Genomic DNA, 24,317 nt, shown 5'->3' on the forward strand with positions numbered 1-24,317 from the left:
TGGACTCTTAATCACTGCTTCTACAATCCTGGCGGGCTCTCGAGTCGGGGTGCAGGATAAGCTCCCCGAGGACTGCGACCTGCTACACACCGTCCTTGTTGAAGCCCTTTGGACTCGTGCGGAGGCTGACCGTTTGGGCAGCTTGGCGGTGCGCCAGTGGCTTCGTATAGCGGCGGAAGCTCCTTGGCAAACGCGGGACACTGACCTACTAGCCTGCAGCAAGCTTTTGTGGCTGGAGAGGTTGCTGGAGGATTTCCAGTCAGCACGACAGGACTTTGCTCTTCTGACTCAGTTGTTCAGTGAGCTCGCCCTCCGAGAGGCGCAGCGCCAGCCGGCGGCCTCGATCCAGGACTGCGGGCTACATTTCCAGATGGCCGGGGCCCCAGAGGACGTCCCCAATCCTCTTCTGTGCCAACGGGATGCACAGAATGTTGCAGCTAGGACTATCATGGCTCTTATGGACCTGCTGCCGGCCACGGCAGCGGAGGCCAACGTGGAAAAGATTTTGCAACCTACGTTTGGCACTGCATCCGCGAACTTGCCCAGCAAGTTCATCCATTGTTGGGCAAGCACAAGGACATCCTTCCGATTTTGGAGCAGGTGGCTTTACCTCTAACAACTGCTGCCAAGGCAGCCAGACTCGCGGTGTGCAAAACGTTCGCTGAACAACAGCGGGTGGAGGAGGAAGCCGCGGCTCGGGCTCAAGGTGCCTTTGGGGTGCGAGCGGGGAGCCGCGATAAATCGGAATGGTCCTTTTCTACATGGTCCCCGGAACCCCGAGATGCGGCCTGTAGACGGCGACTTGCGACGGGGCTGCCACGGGATCAAGAGGACGACTATGAGGAGTGGAATACAAACTTCCGGGCCAGCCAAGCCCGACGAACTGGGGGTGCTGAGGAAGAGATCCTCACTTTGAAGTATCAAAACCAAGACTTATTGGATCGTATGGACCAAATGCAGGCCAAATCAACGTCCCAGTACGCGAATTTGCGCAACAACATCAGGGGCTGCCAGCTCCGAGGCAACCAGCCGGCCCAGGGCAACCGACCGTGCCGCCAGCGGGGCCCGGGCAATCAGTGGCGCCCGGGCAACCAGTGGCGCCGCCAGCGGGAGCGCCAGCAGTGCCGCCAAGGCAACCAGTGGCACCTCCAGTGGGGCCTCCAGCCGGTCCTCCATTAGTGCTGGCGGGACCAGTAGCCCCTGCCGCCCCGTGGAAGCGGCCTCGGTTACGCATCACTTTTGACGGCTCTGCTGACATGTTGCTGTTTTTTACATCAAGTGGACAGTTACATGAGGGAACATGGGCATGCCTTCCCCATGGAAGACAGCTGAGTGCGGTTTGTATCGTCTCTGCTGACGGGAAGGGCTGCTGAGTGGATGATCCTTCAATTTGATACGCAGGCCCAATCCGTACCCTCTCTGAATGAGTTCATGAGGGCACTGCGGAGGCGTTTTGAAGACCAGTTCCAGGGGGGGAAAGCCAAAACTGCCATCCTGCAACTCCGCCAAGGCTCTACCCCTGTGAGAGAATTCGCTGACGAGTTTCAAAGATTGGCAAGTAAAATAGTCGATTGGCCAGAGGCCACTCGGATCCATTACTTCCGTACAGCCCTCAATCCTGATATTCTAAATTGGGCCTACATGCAACGAGACCCAGCAACTTTAGAGGAGTGGATTTTACTGGCTGAAGAAGTGGAAAGCTGCCGCCGGTTCATCACCCTTACCCGCCATCAAGCCAAGGACGGGGGGGGGAAGAATCCTCCCAAAGTTGTCGCTCCGGCCGCACCGCGGAGGCAGGCTCAATCTACCCGACCGTGCTTCGCATTTTCTGAGGGGGGCCTGCCTCATTTGCGGCGCAGTGGGGCACTTCGCTACAGCCTGCTCGCTACGCACAGAGCGACCGAACTCCCTACCACGGCCAGACAGAACGCCCTGAGGGAGAGGACGCGCTCGAGGACGGAGCACAGCGGCCGAACACAGCATCGCTCCGGGACGGAGAGCGCCCCCAGCCCTCCACGTCAAAGAGGTGACCCCGGAGGCATCGCCAGCGGACCCGTCGGGGTCCAGAATTACAATTGCTGTCCCCCCAGGAGACAGATCTGTTTCATCGGATGAGGGTGACCGCTGGGAAGCCGCTGCCCTCAATCTGGAGTCACCCCTTGAGCCGCCAAAAAACGGGTGGTGTCTGCGGTAGAGGGAGCGCTGCCGCAGACAACAGCAGGACCTCCTGCAAAACCTCAAGCTCCCTTAATGGTGAGTGCAGTGGAAGAGATGATGTATGTGGATGTACTGTTGCAACATTATAAACGGGGTCTCCAATTAAGAGTCAAAGCCTTAGTCGACTCAGGGTGGGCCCGCACTTTGATCAATGAAGTAACTTTTAATGCACTCCAAGTGAAATCCCTGCCTTTACCAACACCCGTTCATTTCGCCCAGATGGATGGTAGAGATTTCAGGGGTGGGCCAGTGACTCGGCACACAGTTGGGGTGGCGATGGGGATTGGCCACCACTGGGAACAAATTAATTTCACCATAGTACCCAATGTTCGATACAATCTGGTGCTGGGAGTAAACTGGCTCAAAGGACACAGCCCTACTATTGATTGGGGGGCTGGGACGTTGGCATTCGACAACCCGCTGTGCAACCAACACCGATACGAGGTGGCGGTTAAAACAGTCAACACCCCAACCCCTGCCCTGGCCTCAGAGACCTCTGATGCGCCCACACTGCTCCCCCAATATCAAGACTTTGCAGATGTGTTTAATGTGCAAGAATGTGACATCTTGCCCCCCCACCGCCAGACAGACTGTGCTATTGAAGTGGTGGGCAATGAAAAGCTGTCAAAAAGTAAGATTTACCCAATGAGCCCTACAGAGAGGGGGGTGCTTCGGGACTTCCTGGATAAGAACTTAGCTCGAGGTTTCGTCCGTCCCTCCACTGCTCCCTTTTCTGCACCCGCTTTCTTTGTGCGCAAGAAAACAGGAGACTTGCGTTTGTGTATTGACTTTCGCAAGCTCAACGCTGCCACACAAACCAATGCTTATCCCATCCCTCTTGTTTCAGATCTCCTCGGACAACTGAAAGAGGGACATATCTTCACTAAATTGGACCTAGTCGAGGTGTATTACAGAGTTAGGATCCGGGAGGGGGATGAGGCTCTAACAGCATTTTCAAGTTGCTTTGGGATGTTTGAATTCCTGGTCATGCCCTTTGAGTTAAAAGGGGCTGCGGGGGTCTTCATGCAACTCATTAACGACATCCTAAGTGACCTTCTGTTCGAAGGGGTTATAGTTTATCTGGATGATATACTTATATACTCTAAAACTATGGACGAACATGTTGCCTTGGTTAGAAAAGTATTGCAATGTCTCAGAGACAATCAGCTTTATGCTAAAGTATCCAAGTGTGAATTTCACCAGAAGCAGTTGTCATTCCTCGGCTATGTCATTTCACACCATGGACTAACTATGGACCCTGAAAAAGTGCAAGCAGTACTCGATTGGAAGCCACCCTCCACCCGTAAGAAAGTCCAGAAGTTTCTTGGATTTGCAAACTTTTACAGAACATTCCTCCCCAATTTCGCTCACATTGCACTCCCCATCACGGACCTCCTTAAGACTAAGGGGAAGGGGAATGCAGCTGCCTTACCTAACGCTCAAGTAAATTGGACCCCCCACTGTCAAATTGCTTTTGACACTCTGAAACGCCTGTTTACTTCTGAACCTGTCCGATGCGTTCGAAGTTGCCATGGGGGGAGCCTTGTTACAGCGAGGGGGGATGGTCAATTGCATCCGTGCGCTTACATCTCTAAAAAATTCACACAGTCCGAGCTCAACTGGCCCATATGGGAAAAGGAGGCTGCTGCTGTCAAACATGCTCTGATTGTGTGGAGGCAGTTCTTATAAGGTTCCAAACTACCCTTTGAAGTCTGGAGCGATCACAAGAACCTGGAGGCCCTAACAGGGGCTCGCAAACTGTCCGCGAAACAGGTGCGCTGGGTGGACTTCTTTGCCCAATTTTGCTTCGTTTTGAAACATGTACCAAGGAAGCAAAACTTACTGGCCGACGCTTTGTCTAGACTTCCCCAGTATCCTACCAAAATTGATCGGCCCACTGACTCGCTCTTCACCCCTGCCCAGTGACGTTTATTGCCCACGCTCGAGGTGCAAATGCCATCTCAAACCCGGTCGCCGCCACTGCCGTTGGAGGACGGGCAAACCTCACGCCCAGCTGAGCTGGCGGGGCTGCCCGTTCCGCTGCCTCCGCCAGCCGAACAGCCTGTAGTTCCCAAAGTGCAGAGCCCCAGCCGCTCAGCCCCACTCCCTCCCGTGGCACCGGCTCCGCCTGCACCGCCCGCCACAACTCCCGAGGTTGAGGGGGTGGTGGGACTGCCTGAATTGTTCAAAGAAACTTTGCATCATAGCTACCAAGTTGACAGCTCTGCACAAGCCTTACCGGCTACTCTAGTGAAACGGGGGGACTTTTGGTACAAGGATTCCAAGTTGTACGTTCCTGCGGGGTTAAGGAGGGAGGTGTTGGGCTTGGTTCATGGGGCCAAGACAGCCGGACATTTTGGGTTCCTCAAAACTTTACATCTGTTACGGCATCAATTCTGGTGGGCGGGCATGCGATCAGACGTAGACTCCTTTATCCGCAGCTGCCCCATCTGTGCCGCAGCCAAATGGCCCCAAGGCAAGCCGCCCGGACTCTTACAACCCTTGGAGACCCCCTCTAGACCCTGGGAAGTGATTGTAATGGATTTCATGACGGATCTTCCCCCCAGTGGGGGGAAAACAGTGCTTTGGGTAATTACTGATCTGTTGCATCTTGTCCCTTGCGCAGGTATTCCTTCCGCCCTGAAACTGGCCCGCCTCTTTGTGTCACATGTCTTTCGACTGCATAGTTTTCCGCACAAGATCGTGAGTGATAGGGGGGGCACCTATGTGGCCAAATTCTGGAGGGCCTTTCTGAAATTGGTTGGGGTGGAACAGGGTCTGTCTAATGCCTTTCATCCTCAAACTGATGGTCAAACTGAGCGAGTCAATGCTGTACTGGAATGTTACTTACACTGTTATGTTAATCACCACCAGGATGATTGAGTAGACTTGTTGCCCTTTGCAGAATACGCTTACAATAATGCAGTCCATCAATCCACTGGATTTAGCCCCTTTCAGGCAGTGTATGGCAAAGACTTTCGCCCCGTCGGGCACTTTGATGTGTCCGGGGAGGGGGAGCACTCTGACGTGAACGAGTGGGTGCATACTGTCCAAACGACTTGGCCATGGCTCGTTAAGAATTTAGAACGAGCCAAGCGCAAATACAAAGTTCAGGCCGACAAGCACTGTTCACCAGGGAAGGACTGTAAGGTGGGGGACCTAGTACTTGTCCACCAAGAATCTGCGCTCCACTCGCCCCTGCGGCAAACTCAGTGCCAAATATGTGGGTCCTTTCCCCATCTCTAGCATCATCAACCAGGTCACTGTGGAGCTCTCCCTCCCCAAATCTCTATGCAGAATTCATCCGGTATTTCATGTCAGTCTCCTTAAACCATATGTGCCCTCAGACAAATGGCATCCAGAACCACCGCCTGAGGTGCCCGAGATGGTGGGGGGGGGAGGAGCATTTCGAAGTCGCTAAAATCTTAGATTCGCGATTTCACCGGGGCACCCTTCAATACTTAGTCCGCAGGAAACATTTTGGCCCCGCGCAAGATAAGTGGGTGCATGCCAGGGACGTCTCCGCCCCCCGGTTGGTTCGGGACTTTCATGCCGCCTACCCTCACAAGCCTGCCACTAGGGGGTGAGGGAGGCTTTTGGAGGGGCTGAATGTCAGGAGCAGATCGTGGGAATGGTATGCTGTGGCTGTGAGCAGCTGCTGTTGTGTTCCTCGTCCAAGGTCTCGCCTTGTTCTCTGTTTAGACTTCGTGCCGTGAGAAGCACTGAGTGCCCCGTTGGTCTCCTTTGGTCTCCGGGGGGTGGTGGTGGTGGTTACCATGGTGCTGTTATCAGTCTTCGTTTGCTACTTATGTTCTGTAGTACCTGCCTATCGCCTGCATTAGAGTCCATTTGACTTTTAGGCTTCTGAAACCTGTTGACTTTTCTGAATAAACCTGATTTTCTGGACTAAGCATCTCATGGAATTTATTCATGAAATTATCAAGGGGCAAGAGCTGACAGGATATAGAATGTCTTCCTGCCCTTTTCAATGACATCAATGTCACTGAATGTTCTCTACCCTAGCCAAGGCTATGTAATGCAATGTAAGCATATAATTGTGTTTTATGATTTAAATGTGTAGACATTATACTATTGATTCACAAATATATGTAATGAATGCACCTTATGCTGAGGATGACAATGATGTTAAAATTGAGTATATAGAGTGATTACAAAGCTCAAAACTGATAGTTTTGTGGTTTAGTAAAATAGACTAAGAGGATGTGGATGTCCAAATATGGTCTTATGCACTCATAAGCAACTTAGCATACTAAGTGAGGTAACTTAGCACCTACCTGTTGAAGGTTATAGAACCCTCCAGATAACAAGTGTGCAGAATCTTTTTTACCTCCTTTTCAAAGAGTTTGAAACAGTATAAATACAGGTACAGTGAGACTAGATTTTCACAGCTCAATCAGAGTCTCTCAGAAGAAAGGCTACTGGTATATATGGTTTTGACATATTCTAGATATTGTGAATTAGATACTTTGAACTGAATCAGATTTATTTGACTATTATATTTGAAATGGATTTAAAACTGAATAGTATGTAATGCTTGCTTTTACTGCATACATTGTAACAGAATATATTGTCACTGCATACATTGTAACAGAGTGTGAAGACTTTGTAAATTGCATTTACACATTTTTACTGGAAGTATATCAATAAAAAGACTTGCTTTTAACAAAGTAAGTAAAGTCGTTGAATCCTGCTTTGGTGACTGGCTGAATAAGATAACCTATCACTTCTCAGGAAGTGGTCCTTTCTAAGAGCCTAGTCACTTCAACAACCCGACCCGCTTCATATGTAAAACAGTTACCGTGATAATATTCAAAACTAATACTGAGAAATCTATATAACGGCAGACATACTTGTCTAACAGTATTGTAATGCTAGAGCAGATACTTTAAGATAGTAATTATATTAATGAGCAGTTTTGAATACAGAATGTTATTTCCAGTTTGAATGTTTTTGAATCAGTATTAAGATGAATAATATTAAGCAGGAAAATAGAAATCAAAAGCAGTAACAATCAGTATTAATATAGCATTAGAGATTCTTTAGTATAGTATTTTTAAATGGATTTTATTACCAGTACTTAAGAGGTTATTAATTGATGAAATGATAGGTGTAGGCACACTTTGGAAATGTGGAATATCAGTATGTATGGATTGTTTGCATGTATGGGGTATTTGTTTTGTTGTTCTATTTTTAAAAAATAACAAAATTTACACTAAAAAAACAAGGATAAGTGCCAAGTTCTACATCTGGGTAACAAAAATGTTCATGCGTCCTCTCTCCATGGCGGCAAAAAGAAAATTGAGAGATGGCCGCTCTCCCCCCCCCATGTCATGTGACCGTTTTGGCGGGAAGAGCCATTGGCTGAAATGGAGCGCTGGCAGTGGAAGAAACATCCCTTCTAGAAGCTTTCCACAGAAAGTTCTCTGCGGCTGGTCTGCACACGCGCACTTCCCTTGTGGGACTGCACAGAAGCCCTGATGGTGAAATGCCAAGTTCTACATCTGGGAAACTAAAATGAGGGACAAGCATACTGCACGGGGGATACACTTCTGGGTAGCACTGTGTGTGAACAAGATCTTGGGATACGGGTTGACCATAAGTTAAATAATGAGCAGCCAGTGTGATACAGCGACAAAAAAAGCTAATGCGATCTTGGGGTGCATCAACAGAGCCATAACATCCAAATCGCAAGATGTCATTGTTCCGCTGCACATGGCATTGGTCAGGCCACACCTGGAGTATTGTGTGCAGTTCTGGAGGCCTCACTTCAAAAAGTATGTGGACAGAATCGAGCAGGTGTAGAGGAGAGTGACAAGGATGATCAGGGGACTGGAGACCAAGCCCTATGAGTAAAAGCTGAGAGAGTTGGAAATGTTTAGTCTGGAGAAGAGGAGGTTGAGGGGGACATGATTGCTCTTCTTAAAGCATTTGAATGGCTGTCACTTAGAGAAGGGCAGGGAGCTGTTCCTGTTGGCAGCAGAGGATAGGACTCGCAATAATCGGCTTAAATTGGGGTGGAAAGGTAGGTATTAGGGGAAAAAAATTATATGGTAAGAGTTGTTCGACAGTGGAATCAGCTACTTAGGGAAGTGGTGAGATCTCCCTCACTGGCAGTCTTTAAACAGAGGCTGGACAAACACTTGTCAGGGATGTTCTAGGCTGATCCTATATTAAGCAGGGGGTTGGACTAGATGGCCTGTATGGCCCCTTCCAACTCTATGATTCTATGTAAAAATGTGAGGAGGGAAACCTCCAATTCAAATCCCTCTTTATCCACGAGGTCACTAGATGACTTTAGTGGCTTCCCTCTCTCTCTCAGCCCCTTGGCTACAATATAGAGGTAATACTGACCTACCTTAAAGGGTAGTTGTAAGAATTACCAAGACAATGTGAAAGATAACACTGACTTTTTACTATTGCAATAAAAATATGCAGCCAAAAATGCAGCTGGAACAAGCCTCATTTTAAATGCATGCCGCAATAGGATTAGGATGGTTGCAGAGACAGCTGATGTACTTCTTTTGGAATATAGAATGGGTAAAGCCTTCCCTTTCTTCCTTAGCATGAGAAGAAGTATTATCTCCTTCAATTTCAAAGCTAATGTCTACTCATAGGTAGAACTGTTAAGCTGCTGACAGTTCTGGTGACAGAGACAGCAGCTCAGGGACTGGCTTAAAAAGCTGTTATATAATTGCAGGCAATTTAAAAGGGAAGTATTGCATTTCTTATGTAGTAGAAGAGCAACATGCCATAGTCTAATATTAAAATATCTTTTTACACAAAAATAAGTTCTCTATACCTGAGCCCGAGCCTGAGGTAGACAGATCGTAGACTAAATCTTGCAAGGTTTTGTCCTTGGACAGGCACATCTCACAAGAGGGATCCTCCATATCCAACCGTTGACGATTGTGGTAGTCTCGCTGGTGGTGGTGAAAGACGAAAACTACTATGATCATAACGATGAACACAAGGAAGACTGGGCCTGCAATCACAGCCACCAGCTCCACAGGCCCCCAGCTAGAAGGTGCTTCTTCATCTTTCCAGTGTCCTTGAGAGGAGAGAAAGAGCCAGTCTTACAAGCAATATAATATCTTCCAATAATAGTTATCACTCTCTAATACAAAACCAATATACAGTCCCTGATTTTTCACAGTGCATAAAATACCTTCTTCTAGCAGCAGTGCACATGTAAGGAATTAACATTTTGATAATGAAAGAAAGAATGGCTCCATGTGTAAACTGCTGCTGTTTTAAGACTCTATTCATATTGACAGACCACAAATAACATACTGAAACTATATAAGATCATAATAGGTATATGTTATGCATATCATGAACTTTTCTAACAGCCAGTATCTCTTCTCAAAAGCAACTCTTCCAAATTTTTTATTCTAGAAGATTCAGCCACTTCTAACGCCCTCAATGTCTCCCTTGTCTTTGAATAACCCTTTTACAGGAAGCCATTTGGCAGATATGGTTTTTGCTAGTATGATCCTTCAGAGAAGGAAAAATTACATGCATACTTCTTTATGACATGCATGTATCAGTGGAACAGGTCACACACTAGCAAACCCAAACTAGGAGAGTAACCATAATTTTAATCTTACAGCAGCTGTGCACTTAAAAATAATGAGCTCATTTTGAATTGGCAGATAGTCGACTTGTATTATACATCCCTTGTACAGTGCAGATGTAGTCCCTCAATGCCTTCCTAACTGGTATAGCAATAGTTAAGCCAAGTGAAGACTTACACTATATGTAAAGCTCTCTCTCTCTCTCAATTGTGGCTCAAGCCTTCTAAACACTGGACACTTAACTTGCAAAAATGCAGGCTCTCTAGCATGAAAACAGTGGTCCATAATGCAAATCATTACCACAAGAGGGAGCCAAAGCTATTTCCAAACATTCTTCTCATCCTCCACCAATTGAATAAACGTTATAGTGACGCAGTACATCTAAGAAGGCTCCAAATACACAATAAAACTAGTAAAAACAAGAGTTGCACTTACCTGCAACTGTTGTTCATTGAGTGGTCTTCCGTGCAGGCACACATGGGAACTGCGCATACGCAGGCCAGCAGCAGAGAAATCTTTATGGAAAGCTTCCCCGTTCTATGGCCAATGGCTTTTCTTGCAGAAACAGCCATGTGACGGAGGAGCAGGGGAGTGGCCATCCCTCAGGTCTCACTTTACCGCCATGGAGAAGCCATGAAGGGCTGTCATATAGAGGAGGGTGCCGAGTTGTTTTCTGTTGCTCCAGAAGGTCGGACCAGAACCAATGGGTTTAAATTAAATCAAAAGAGTTAGTCTAGGAAGAATTTTCTAACAGTTAGAGTGGTTCCTCAGTGGAACAGGCTTCCTCGGGAGGTGATAAGCTCTCCTTCCCTGGAGGTTTTTAAGAAGAGGTTAGATGGCCATCTGTCAGCAATGCTGATTCTGTGACCTTAGGCAGATGATGAGAGGGAGGGCATCTTGGCCATCTTCTGGTCACTAGGGGTGTGGAGGGGGGAGGTAGTTGTGAATTTCCTGCATTGTGCAGGGGGTTGGACTTGATGGCCCTGGTGGTGCCTTCCAACTCTATGATTCTATGATCAACAAAGCAGCCCACAGAGGGGAAAGGAAGGGTGTATGCCTGCACAGAAGACCACTCAACGAACAAGTTACAGCAAAGTGCAACTCTGTTTTTCATCATTGTGGTCTTTGCGCAGTCCCACATGGGAGAATGGCAAGCTCAGTACTCAGGAGGTGGGAGTGTGGCTACTCAGTGGTGAGCAGTGTTATTTAAGTCTTGATTATAACACTGCTCTCCCAACAGCTGCCTCAGACTTAGTGTCTACAACGATGGAGTAGTGGCAGATGAAGGTCATTGGTGTGGACCACATCACCGCCTTATGGATACCTTGAATGTCAACTTGCCATAAAGAATGGAATAAAAGGAAAAGGAATGTCAACTTGCATGGAGAAGGCAGCAGCAGATGCTTGCACTCTTGTGGAATGGGCGTTGTTATCAGAGGGCAGTCTCGCTTGGCCGTTTCATAAGTCATCGTGAAACCTATCTGGACAGAGTCTGGGATGACACTGTTTCCCCTTTTTGAGGACCATGAAAACAAAGAGATTTGTGTCTTTTCTAAACTCATGTGCATGCTTCAAATAAAATAATGCTCTCCTGACATCTAGTGTGGAGATATTTGTCTGTTGAGGATTGCAGATTGGGGAAAAACAAAGGTAAAGAAATGTCTTGGGTAGTGTGGAATTTCAAGGCCACCTTGGGTAGATGCTCCAACCTGGTGCATAACACCACTCTATCAGTGTGGAATATGGTGAATGGTGGGTCATGTCTCAGGGCTCTTATGTCACTGACCCTCCTCAGCGAGGTAATGGCCACATGAAATGTCACCTTGTAGGACAAGTGAGCCAAATCACAGGTCACCAATGACTCAAAGGGCTTGGTCATCAGGTGAGTCAGAACTAGCATTAGGCTCCACAGTACAACTGGTGTTTTGACTGGAGGGAATAAATTATTCAATCCCTTAAGGAATTTCTTCCATGTTGGGTTAGCAAATAAAGAAACAGAGTCAATTCCATCATGGAACACTGATAAGGCAGCAAAATGAGCTTTAATAGATGAATTTGCCAAACTTTCATCTTTGAGACACAATAAGTATCCAAACACTTGGGGCAATGATCTGGGACCTTCATATTTGCAGGACCGTCTCTCCTGTTATGCCCCCCAGAGATCATTGTGCTCGTTTAATACCGACTTACTGGTTGTCTCCAGTCCAAGAAGTGTCAGGCTGTCCTCAACCAGGACCAGGGCCTTTTTGATCCTGGCCCTGGCCTGGTGGAACTCCCTCTCAAATGAGACCAGGACCCTAAGGGATTTATCACAGTTCCGCAGGGCCTGTAAAACCAAATTGTTCCACGAGGCCTATGGTTGAGGGCAGTAATGGTTTTTCCATCATGGCTGGCCTCCCTCCTCTCCTCCCCTCTTCTTTCATCTGATCTGTATGAGGGACCCTGATTGCTTTCCTAGGCTGGTTCTTGGCCCTGTGTGAAGATAGCTAAGCACCATTGTTTTAAAATGTCTAAATTGTTTTAATTGAAATTAGTAATTTTAACCAAGATTAGTTTTTTCTTCTTTGTATTATCATAAATGTTCTTGTCTGATGTATACCACTTTGAGCCCGGTCTTGGCCAAGGATAGAGGCCGGTCTACAAATCTAAAATGAAATAAAAATAAATAATTAAAAGATGGGGAATTCATAGTGGTAATCCCTTTATTAAAAGCCCAATACATAAATCTAAGCCATTTAGAGTTGTAGGATTTCCTGGTTGAAGATTTGTGTGAGGCCAAGAGCAAGTTAGCTACCCTATCAGACCAGATGTTCAGGGATTGAGAAACAACCAAGCTGTCAGGTGCAGCAACTGGATGTCGTGATGGGAAACTGGGCCCACTAAAACCAGGTCCTGTTTGGTAGGGAGAGGAACATACCACCCTTTCATCATTCCCCACACAGTTGGGAACCATGACCTCTTGCGCCAAAAGGGGGCAATCATAATCACAGAGAGAGGCCCAGTCAGTTGCTGTTTTCCTCACGAACTTGTGCAGCAGTGGGAATAGTGGAAAACTCTACCTGAGGGGCTGTACATGAGTTGGAAGGTGCCACCTATTGAGAGAGGGTCCCTGGCAGCCCTGGAACAAAACTGAACACATTTTGTGTTCTGGCTTGTGGAGAAGACGTCTCAAATAGGGACACCCCAGTTGTTGAAGATGGGTGTGAGCTAACATGGATTCAAAGACCACTTGTGCTGAGAGGAAAGGTCCCTGCTGAGGGCTTCTGCCGCAGTGTTGGTGATGCCAGCTACATGGATAGCAGAAATGGCAATCTGATGTTGAACAGCCTACTCCCAAATTAGGAAGGCCTCTTGACACAGCATCATGGAACCCATGCCACCCTGCTTGTTGACATAAAACTTTGCAATGGCGTGGTCCATGGTGATTAGGAGCTTCTTGCCTCATAAAAGATCTGAAAAAGAAACAAGCACGTATCTAAACACGTGTAGCTCCAGCAGATTGATGTGCGAACTCGAGTCTGCCACAGACCATCTCCCCCTTGTTGAGAAACCGTCACAATGAGCACCCCATCCGCTTAAGGAAGCATCTGTGAGGAGCTGGCAATTGTGCGTTGTCACCTCAAAAGGTAACCCTTGCAATAAGTTGGAGTCAGTCTCCCACCAGGCAAATCACCTTATCACACAATAAGGGACAGACAGCCTTCATCACTGGGACTCCATGTTAATTTTAAAATGCTGACTAAATAAATTTTGAGGGCAGGTGCATACATATGTACGCGTAAGGTACCACTGATGTGGTGGAATTCATAAGACCCAAAAGTTTCTGTACTCTGACAGTGCGTTGGTATCTGTACTTCGTGAAAGATGCTACCATCTTTTGAATTGCTTTGACCTTTGGGAACAGGGGGAGGAGCATGCCCACCTCCAAATTCAACACGGCCCCAATAAACTCAATGACTTTTACTAGCTGGAGCCATGATTTCTCATGGTTCAAGACAAAACCCAAAGATTGCAATTGGGTAACTATAGCATGGACATTGTCAGCTAAGGTGTCAACTAGTCGTCCAACTATCAACCAGTCGTCCAAGTGTGGGAACATCGTGCAACCGTGAGTATCCAAATATCCCACTACTTCACCCACACATATGGGAAAAAAAACCTGGGGCAATAGTGAGAGGAAAGAGAAGCATGTTATACTGGTAATGTTTGTTGTTGCACGTAAACAACAAATATTTCCTACAAGATGAATGGACATGAAAATATGCATCTATAAGGTAAAGTACAGCAAAGTACATGTCTTTAACCAGCAAGGCTGCGATATCAGGAATGGAAACCATTCTGAATGAGCAAACCCAAAAGTATTTATTCAGGCCTCTGAGGTCCAATATGGGGCTCTTGCCACCATCTTTTTGGTCCATGAAGAAATACCTAGAATAAAAACCATCATGTATGTCAAAGCAAGGTACTTCAGAAAGGGCACCCTTGGACAGTAGCTTAGAGATTTCTTGAAGTAATTCAGGTGAACCCTCTTGGTATAAAGATGGTGGGGGACCACATGAAGGGGTTTCATGCCATTCCAGAAAATAACCAAATTTTATTATAAACAACATCCAAGGATCTTGAGTTATACTTGATCAAGGAACAATAAAAAGTTTAAAATGATCATAAAACACCAAGTCGGAGTAGTGGGCACCACATGCAACCTCTACTCATGCTACTGATTTTGTGGTGGAAGAATGTACAGGGGAAGTGCTATCAGCCTTCCTCCCTTTGCCCTTCTGGGAGTATTTTCTATGTTCTTGAGGGGGGTAGTATTGTTTGTGATGGGATTGGTATGGGGCTGACTGGAAGCAATAGCACTTAGTATGGTAAAAGGGAGCTCCCCATATCTAGGAATATCTATGCTTTCCTGAAGAGGAAGCGGGGTTTTGGGTAACCCCTAGTGACCTGGCCATGATCCTGTACTTCCTGAATTTATGGAGAACTTCATCTCTGGACTCATGAAACAGAGCCTTCTTGTCAAAGGCCATATACTCTATGCAGACTTTAGCCTCTGCAGGTAATGTCAAGGATCATAGCTAAGAGTGACATATAAGCATGACACTCAAGGACATAGTTTTCCTGGCAGAGTCGGCAGCATGGCATGCTGCAGTCAACTGGTGCCTGCCCAGGAACTATCCTTCTACCTGCATGGCCCTACCCACCATTTTCGTATCTTCCGGAAGGGAATCAAGAAGCTGTGAAAAACTGTCCTACAAGAGCATTTGATAGTGCCCCGTTAGTGCTGCAAGGCTGTAGATACGAAGTCCCATGAAACAGCAAGAATAAGCTCTCTGTCAGGCTGCTATCTCGGTTTCAGTATTGTTTCTGTGTCGGTACTGTACTGTCTAGCCTCAAGGCCGACCACACATACCAAGGCCTGGGAATACTGCTCCTGGGAAAGTTGACTCTGTCTGTGTATGCTGATGTTGTATAATCTCCCGCCATTTACTGCCTTATATTATCGTTCACCTAGTGAGACTCTCATAGCTGCCATAGTTCCCTGTATGCACTGTATTGCCTTTTTGACCAGTAAAAGCCATCTGCTTGGATTCTATATGACTCTGTGGTGATTTCTGGTTCGAAGGGTCAGGAGCTTACATTATGGCAGCTATCTATCATCTTCTTTATTGTACTATTAGTCAGGCTGGAGCCCAGGGGGGTTCGCCTGCCGCTTGGATGGGAGCTGAGAAGCTCTCCGAGTGACCTACTATCCTGGACCCAACGCGCACGCCGTTTGGCTGACCGACGTCGAGACTCAGGAGAGTCTGAAGACGAGGATCTTTATGGAGATAGCTCTCAATGGGCCACGAGCTTCCGGACCAGTAAACCTCATCTCACTGGTGGCCCAAGTGAGGAGGTTCACCTCTTACGAGCCCAGAATCGGGAGCTCTCCGACCGTGTTGATCAACTCCAAGAACTAATGGAACGTATGCTTCAGGATAACAGGCAATTACAACAAACCCTGATAGCCCAAGCACAGCCTGTTCCGATACCGGGTCAGGGGGTGCCCATCCAGCCACCCCAACCACCCGCTAATGTGCCCGCTCCACCCTTGCCTCCCGGAGCTCCCGTTGTTCCTCCGCCCGGACCACCCGTGCAACCGGGCCAACCTGCGCCCGGCCCTTGGAAGCAACTTAAATTGAGGACTACGTACGATGGATCTCTCGAGACTTTGCCTTGTTTCTTGCATCAAGTGGACAGTTATATGCGAGAACAAGGACAACTTTTCCCCACGGAAGATAGCCGGGTGCGTTATGTAGCTTCCCTTCTGACAGGTAAAGCAGCTGACTGGATGGTCCTCCAGTTTGACACCCGCTCTCGAGCTATTCGTTCCCTCAACAACTTCATGACTGCTCTAAGAAGGAGGTTTGAAGACCCCTTCCTGGGGGAAAGAGCCAAAACGGAACTCTTACAACTAAAACAAGGCTCTGCTACAGTTCGAGAATTTGCCGATGAATTTCAACGACTGGCAAGCAAAATTGTAGGCTGGCCTGAGACCACCCTAATTCATCATTTCAGGGAAGCCTTGCACCCTGACGTTCTGAACTGGTCATACATGCGGGGCGATCCCGATACCCTTGAAGACTGGATTCTATTGGCCGAGGAAGTGGAAAGCCGCCGACGCTTTATTTCCCTAGTCCGTCAAAAGCACAAGGAAAAAGGCACCCAAAAGCCTCAATCCAAGGCACCACCGCCCGTCCCACGAAATCCTCCACGTCCGCCCCAGGAACGTGAAGTCCGATTTCAGAGAGGTGCCTGTCTTACTTGCGGAGAAATGGGCCACTTTGCAGCTGTTTGCCCGCACCGCCATGAATTATTTCGTCCCAGCACGACGACCCGCGCCAGAGGTCGTCCACCACGCAGAGGCACCGCGGCCACCCGCAGCGCAGCTCCGGGAAGACCCACACCCTCTGCACTCCATGCCGGAGACCCAGCCTCCCTGCCTACTACCAACGACCCCGCCGGGTCTCGGATTACAAGTGCCCCATTGGGGGACAACTTTCCCTCTTCGGATGAGGAAAATCCTTGGAATTCTCTAGCCTTAAACCTGGAATCTCCCCTCGACTTGTCAAAAAACGGCTCCGGTCTGTGGTGAATGGAGCGTCTCCACAGACCTCTCAGGATCCTCCTGTTAAACCGAATGCTCCTACCAAAATCAAAGAAGTGGACTCCACCGTCTACGTGGATGCAGTTTTACAACACATTAACGGTGGCCCACAACTACCCGTCAAAGCACTAATCGACTCCGGTTGCTGTCGCACTCTCATAAGCGAAGCCACTTTTGCTGCACGCAGAGCCGAATCTGAGGCTTTACCCGCCCCCGTCCAATTTGCCCAAATGGACGGGAGCCATTTCCAGGGGGGTCCAGTTGATCACCGCACCATAGGGGTGGCAATGGGAATTGGCTCCCACTGGGAGCAAATAGACTTCACTATAGTCCCTATCCGTTTTGAAGTGGTCTTGGGTATTAACTGGATTAAAGGACATAGTCCCAGTATTAACTGGGAAACAAACACTATCTCCTTCGCCAGCCCCATGTGCAATCAGCACCGGCAGAACTTTGCACTGTTATATCCGCCCGTACCAGCATTGGCCTCCGATGTCCCAGCACTTCCAGTCCTACCTAAGGTATATCGAGACTTTGCGGATGTCTTCGACCTTAAAGAATGTGATACCTTACCCCCCCACCGGGCCTCAGACTGTACAATTGAGGTGGTCAAGGACTGCACATTAACCAGAAGTAAGATTTACCCTATGAGCGCTTCCGAGCGCACTGTTCTCCGGGACTTCCTTGACAAAAACCTTGCCAGAGGGTTCATTCGCCCATCGAATGCCCCGAACTCGGCCCCCGCGTTTTTTGTCCGAAAAAAAGAGGGCGACCTTCGTTTATGCATTGACTTCAGAAAACTCAATGCGGTTACCCAAACCAACGCCTATCCTATCCCATTAATATCTGATATTTTGGGACAGTTACAGGAGGGCCGGGTGTTCTCCAAGTTAGACTTGGTGGAAGCCTACTACCGAGTTCGCATCCGCGAAGGAGATGAGCACCTCACTGCCTTCTCTAGCTGTTTCGGTATGTATGAATTCCTCGTGATGCCGTTCGGATTAAAAGGGGCCCCGGGGGTCTTTATGCAACTCATCAACGAAATCCTTCATGACTTGCTGTATCGCGGGGTGGTGGTTTACTTAGACGACATTCTTATTTATTCAAAAACCATGGAAGAGCATGTAACTCTAGTCCGAGAAGTTCTGCAGCGCCTGCGCGACCACCAACTCTTTGCAAAACTGGCTAAATGCGAGTTTCATCAAAGCCAGCTCACATTTTTAGGATACATAATCTCCCACCAAGGTCTTCGCATGGACCCTGTCAAAGTCCAAGCCGTTCTCGATTGGACTCCTCCCACCAACCGCAAGCAAGTGCAACAGTTTTTGGGATTTGCAAACTTTTATCGAGGATTCATTCCTAACTTCGCCCAAGTGGCCCTACCCATTACTGATCTCCTAAAAACCAAAGGGAAAGCAAACACAGCTACCTTACCCTCCGCAAAAATCCTGTGGACTGATCAATGCCAAGCCACGTTTGTGGCTCTCAAACGCCTCTTCACATCCGAACCCGTACTACAGCACCCGGACCCAAACCAAATGTTTATTGTGCAAGTCGATGCCTCCGATGTAGCTATGGGAGGGGCCCTCCTCCAGAAAGGTCCGGATGGCCTCCTTCACCCGTGCGCTTACTTTTCGAGAAAATTTGCGCACGCACAATTGAACTGGCCCATTTGGGAAAAAGAGGCAGCGGCCGTTCACCATGCCCTAACTCTATGGAGACAATTCTTAGAGGGGTCCAATATCCCCTTCGAGGTTTGGACCGATCACAAGAATCTAGCTGCCCTCACGGGGTCCCATAAACTATCAGCAAAACAACAACGTTGGGCTGAATTCTTCGCTCAGTTTCGTTTCGTCCTAAAGCATGTTCCTGGGAAGCAAAACGTTCTCGCAGATGCCCTCTCCCGGTTGCCACAATACCCGGTAAAACTCGAAAGACCAACTGACTCTCTGTTCACCCCTACGCAAAGGGGAGCCCTTCCTGTACTGGCCGTGCAAACTCGATCTCAGCAACAGCATCCCAGATCCAGTTCTCCAGCACCTCCAACCCGAGCGGCTACCCAACCGCCCTCGCAACAACAACGAACCGACGATTCCACTCCTCCAACCCCACCGGCTGCCCTACCGCCTACAATCTGCGCACCACCGCACGTAAGCACCCCCATAGCTGGTCCTAAGACTACTATAGCCGGGGGGGGGGGGGGTTCCCGCCAAGGTTCCCATCTCCGAATCCTTTTTAAATACCCTTCGGAACCACTGCCTTTCTGAACGCTCCACTCACACCCTACCCCCTGGGGTAATAGAACAGGGAGGCTCATGGTACAAAGACTCTAAATTGTATGTACCCAAGGCACTTCGAAAAGACGTCTTACACTTAGCTCATGGAGTAAAAACAGCTGGACACTTTGGATTCCTAAAAACTCTCCACTTATTGCGCAGACAATTTTGGTGGGGGGGAATGCGTTCCGACGTTGACTCTTTTATTCGCAGCTGCCCTGTTTGCGCCACAGTGAAGCGATCACAAGGCAAACCCCCGGGGCTACTGCAACCTCTAGAAACACCCACCAGACCTTGGGAAGTGATTGCTATGGACTTTATGACTGATCTCCCTCTCAGCGGGGGAAAAACTGTGTTATGGGTTGTTACTGATTTGTTTTCCAAGCAAATCCATTTAGTTCCATGCGCAGGGATCCCCTCTGCTCAAAAAATGGCCCGCCTCTTCGTGACACATATCTTCAAATTACATTCGTTTCCGCGCAAAATAATCTGTGACCACGGCAGTGGCTTTGTTTCCAAGTTTTGGAAAGCATTCCTCAAGTTGGTGGGGGTTGAACAAGGATTGTCTACTGCATACCATCCTCAAACCGATGGTCAAACTGAACGTGTAAATGCTGTCCTTGAATGTTATTTACGCTGTTATGTAAACTACCACCAAGATCACTGGGTAGAACTGTTACCTTTTGCAGAATATGCTTACAATAATGCTGTACATCAATCTACAGGTTTTAGCCCATTCTATGCAGTATATGGACAGGATTTCAGTCCTGTTACGCCCAGAAGTAATGTGGAGGGGGAGGGAGATCCTGACGTTGCTTCCTGGGCACACACCCTCCGTACCACTTGGCCTTGGCTCGTTAGCAATCTCGACCGAGCCAAGCGCAAATACAAAGCACAAGCTGATAAACATCGTTCCCCCGGGGGCGAACTGCGAGTGGGTAAATTGGTCTATCTTTCCACCAAAAACCTACGTTCCACCCGTCCGTGTCTTAAACTCGATGCTAAATTCATTGGCCCTTTCCCGATCACACGGGTCATAAATCCTGTCACGGTGGAATTCGCTCTCCCGAAAACCCTGAGGCGTGTGCATCCCGTTTTCCATGTTAGCCTCCTGAAGCCCCATACGGCCTCTCCACAATGGCATCCCGATCCGCCCCCCGAACAGCCCATTATGGTGGGGGGGGAAGAGCACTTCGAAGTCTCCAAAATCCTTGACTCTCGTATTCACCATGGAAACCTACAGTATTTGGTCCGTTGGAAACACTTCCCCCCTGCCTACGACGAATGGGTTCGCGCACGAGATGTCTCCGCCCCCAAACTAATCGATGCCTTTCACACTGCCTACCCGGACAGACCATCCCCCTTGCAGACTGGGAGGGGGCCTTAAGGGGAGCAGGATGTCAGGCTGCTATCTCGGTTTCAGTATTGTTTCTGTGTCGGTACTGTACTGTCTAGCCTCAAGGCCGACCACACATACCAAGGCCTGGGAATACTGCTCCTGGGAAAGTTGACTCTGTCTGTGTATGCTGATGTTGTATAATCTCCCGCCATTTACTGCCTTATATTATCGTTCGCCTAGTGAGACTCTCATAGCTGCCATAGTTCCCTGTATGCACTGTATTGCCTTTTTGACCAGTAAAAGCCATCTGCTTGGATTCTATATGACTCTGTGGTGATTTCTGGTTCGAAGGGTCAGGAGCTTACACTCTCCTCCTTGCCCTCTTTGTCAAGGAGGGCGAAATGTGGGCCTGGTTGTTCCTTGGTGGGTAAGGTGTCAGCTATCAGGGAATTGAGATTGTGGGTATTGGTACAAGAACTGGGAGGATAGGCCTCTGACTTTGTAGAGGTTATCAGTTTTCCATGCCATTGGCGTATTAGAGGCAGGTTTCCCCGAGTTGGCAACTCCAATGGTTCTGATACCCTTCACCATAGGAAGTTGCACCAGGCCTGTGTCCTCAGTACAGACAACATCCATAATGGGGTCAACCTCCTCTGGTTCCAAGGTATCGATCTCAACCCTAAACATTTGTTCATTATAAGATTTAATGTCCTCCGTGGGAGGACCAGCAAGGAATCACCTACCATGTCATCAGGGGAAGGCATCAACAGTGTCGCAGAACCCTCATCAGACTCCTTAGAAGGATCCTTGCAGTCTGAATGCGAAGGCATCAATGGGTGGGTGAGGGAGTGCATCTATGTCAGCTCTGGTTCTGCCCTTCAACGCCATTGATGGCGAGTCATGGCTTCAAGGCGATTGCCTCTGATGGTTAGTTCCAACATCTCCCGATGTCAACAGCTCCAGGCTACTCCTCAAACAGGACTTAGAGCCTTGTGCTTAGCCTTCTTTTTGGCTCTGAGGCTGCCCTTTTCACAGAGGGAGCCAAGCCATGATCACTCCTTGGGGGTGCTGAGGCCGAGGCCGGCAAGTGACTACCCCAGCCCGATCCACAAATACCTCAGGTGGTCGGAGCGACTTTTTGTAGAGGGAGGCCTTGAGTCTTCAAGCCCTCACCTGACGAGCTGTAGGAGTGATAAAGGCACAGGCCTTACAAGAAGAAGGCACGTGCCCCTCACCGAGGCAGTAGAGGCACTCCTCATGTTCATCATTTGGCGCCATTTTTGTTCCACAGGCACTACATGTCTTGAAGACTATCATCATGATCAAGAAAGCTGCAATGACATGATCAATCGATGAAAGAAGATAATGAAGGATTTTGTGAACACACGAAGAAGCTCACCGCATGTCCTCTCTCCATGGTGGCAAAGAGAACTGAGGAATGGCTGCTCCTCTACCCCTCCATCACATGTCAGTTTTGGCAGGAAAAGTTGTTGGTCGCGGCATGGGGCAGAGGAGGAGTGTCCCTTGTTTCTAAAAGCTTTCCATGAAGATTTCTCCACGGCTGGCCTGCGCATGCCCAGTTCCCATGTGGGACTGAAGAGACCACAATGATGAACATGGAATTTAATGCTAAAGTACAGCAACCAAGTTGTGACAAAAAACAACAGCAATCACATCTGAGGATGAAACAGAGTTTTGTGGGACCTTAACAACTAGTAATAAATTCATTGTGGCATAAAATTCTGTGAGCTAAGCATAAAGTGTTATATTCAGTTGGCAGTGGAATATATAAATGAAGTATAAACAGAAAAAGTGTGAACACACCTGTCTGTGTGAGGTGGTGGTGGGGTATTACAAAAAGGCAAGAAGGGCCCAGTATCTCAAAACACAGATGTTCCATTCCATTACAGAGCACGGAAGAAAACAAAATCCAACCAAAATAACCAACTATCAGAATGGGTACGGACTGCTCCCAAATGCTGGCAAATTAGCAAAGCAGAATGGATTAGAATAGTGTACATAAACCTGTAAGGAGCATAATTACTTCCTGTAGACTCCCAAGAGGTAGTACCACTGATTCCAGTGAGATAGCAATGTTAGTCCACTGCAGCAAAACCAAAAAAGGAGTCTCGTGACTTTTTAAAGAGTAGCAGCTGTACAGAAAGAGAAGCATCTGTGGGCTAAGAAGGGTGCTCTAGTCCATGACTGCTTACACTAGAATAAACCTGTTAGCAGTTAAGGCACCTTAATACAAAGAGATAATTCCAGATAAGGTCTATAGCAGTAAAATAAGATAGGACTCCAGTGGCATTTTAGAGACAAAGGAAATTTATTGCAGCACAACTTAGTTAATCAGAGGTCACTTCATCAGATGCATGACGTCTACATCCACAAGGGCAATGAATTAAAGAATGTGGAACAGAAAAACAGAAGCCCTTCTGGTATTTTATAAAGAGAGGCCAGTTTAAAAGACTAAACAATCCACTCACAGTAGGTGAGGACTACTCACAACTGTTGATAGATGGGCAAAGTAGGGTTAATATAAAATGCAACCAAATCAACCTCTGTAAAGGGTGGGATATGGAAGGTATAAGCAACTAGAGTGAATGAGGAATGCGGGTAAGGGGGATGGTGTTAAACTTCTTGATGAACTCTAATGCAGCAATATTGCACTGGATTTTTCTTTAAAATAATTTTGTTGGAGGAATAGTGTCTTTTAGGTCATCAATAGAACGCCCTGGAAGATTAAAATCTTCACGTAGTAGTTGTGAATTTCCTGCACTGTGCAGGGGGTTGGACTAGATGACCCTGGTGGTCACTTCCAACTCTATGATTCGAAATACCCAACCAAGTACAACCTTCCACAGTGTTAATGGGAGTGGGGTTGCTCTAGCAGTGATTACTATTAAAATAACTAGGGTGTTACAAACATGTCCCTATCTTCATTTGTGAAATGTAGGAGGGAGTGTTACCCAGGTTTTACAGAATGGGGAAAATGTGGAAAAGAGAGATGAGTGACTTGGCCAAGGGCACCCAATGACGCCATAGCAGGGGTAGAATTTGAAACCAGTTGCAGAAGGCACTGATTTTGCTTCTAGACATACCCATTAAAGGTTAAGCTTTTGCTATGTCTCCAAATGTTTCAGGGAATCACTAGGGGAGAAAGGCCATTTGGTAATTAAGGCAACCAACAGTACAAAGGTCCACATGCTTCCTATAGTAGAGGCGAGGCTACCACGGAGGGGAGGGTTGTCTGTCAGAGAACAAGGACCCCTTTCCAGTTAGAAATAAGAATCAGAACACTGTTGACATATGGTGGCATGTGTTGGAGAACGGGCAAGTGAATGAGCCCAAGATATTGTAACTTATGTTATTAGCTTCTACATCTGTTGCCCCAGAAGGTCGGACCAGAACCAATGGGTTGAAATTAAATCAAAAGAGCTTCCATCTAGACATTAGGAAGAATTTTCTAACAGAGCGGTTCCTCAGTGGAACAGACTTCCTTGAGAGGTTTTTAAGGCAGAGGCTAGATGGCCAGCTGTCAGCAATGCTGATTCTATGACTTTGGGCAGTTTATGGGAAGGAGGGCATCTCGGCCATCTTCTGGGCATGGAGTAGGGGACACTGGGTGTGTGTGGAGGAGGTAGTTGTGAATTTCCTGCATTGTGCAGGTGTTGGACTAGATGACCTTGGTGGTCCCTTCCAACTCTACGATTCTATGATTTTATGATCTTTGCAGG

At 47.9% G+C, this 24,317-nt stretch overlaps 1 protein-coding gene across 1 annotated transcript in view; it reads right to left on the reverse strand.

Annotated features, from left to right (window-relative positions):
- Nucleotides 1-24,317, reverse strand: part of ACVR1B (activin A receptor type 1B) — a 64,112-nt gene that overhangs the window by 13,069 nt on the left and 26,726 nt on the right. Inside the window, exon 3 of the mRNA XM_056867066.1 lies at nucleotides 9,038-9,286. Coding sequence (XP_056723044.1) covers nucleotides 9,038-9,286 — 249 coding nt within the window. The remainder of the gene's footprint in view (nucleotides 1-9,037; nucleotides 9,287-24,317) is intronic.

Source organism: Euleptes europaea, chromosome 1 (assembly GCF_029931775.1).
Source record: "Euleptes europaea isolate rEulEur1 chromosome 1, rEulEur1.hap1, whole genome shotgun sequence".
NCBI classification, from domain to species: domain Eukaryota; kingdom Metazoa; phylum Chordata; class Lepidosauria; order Squamata; family Sphaerodactylidae; genus Euleptes; species Euleptes europaea.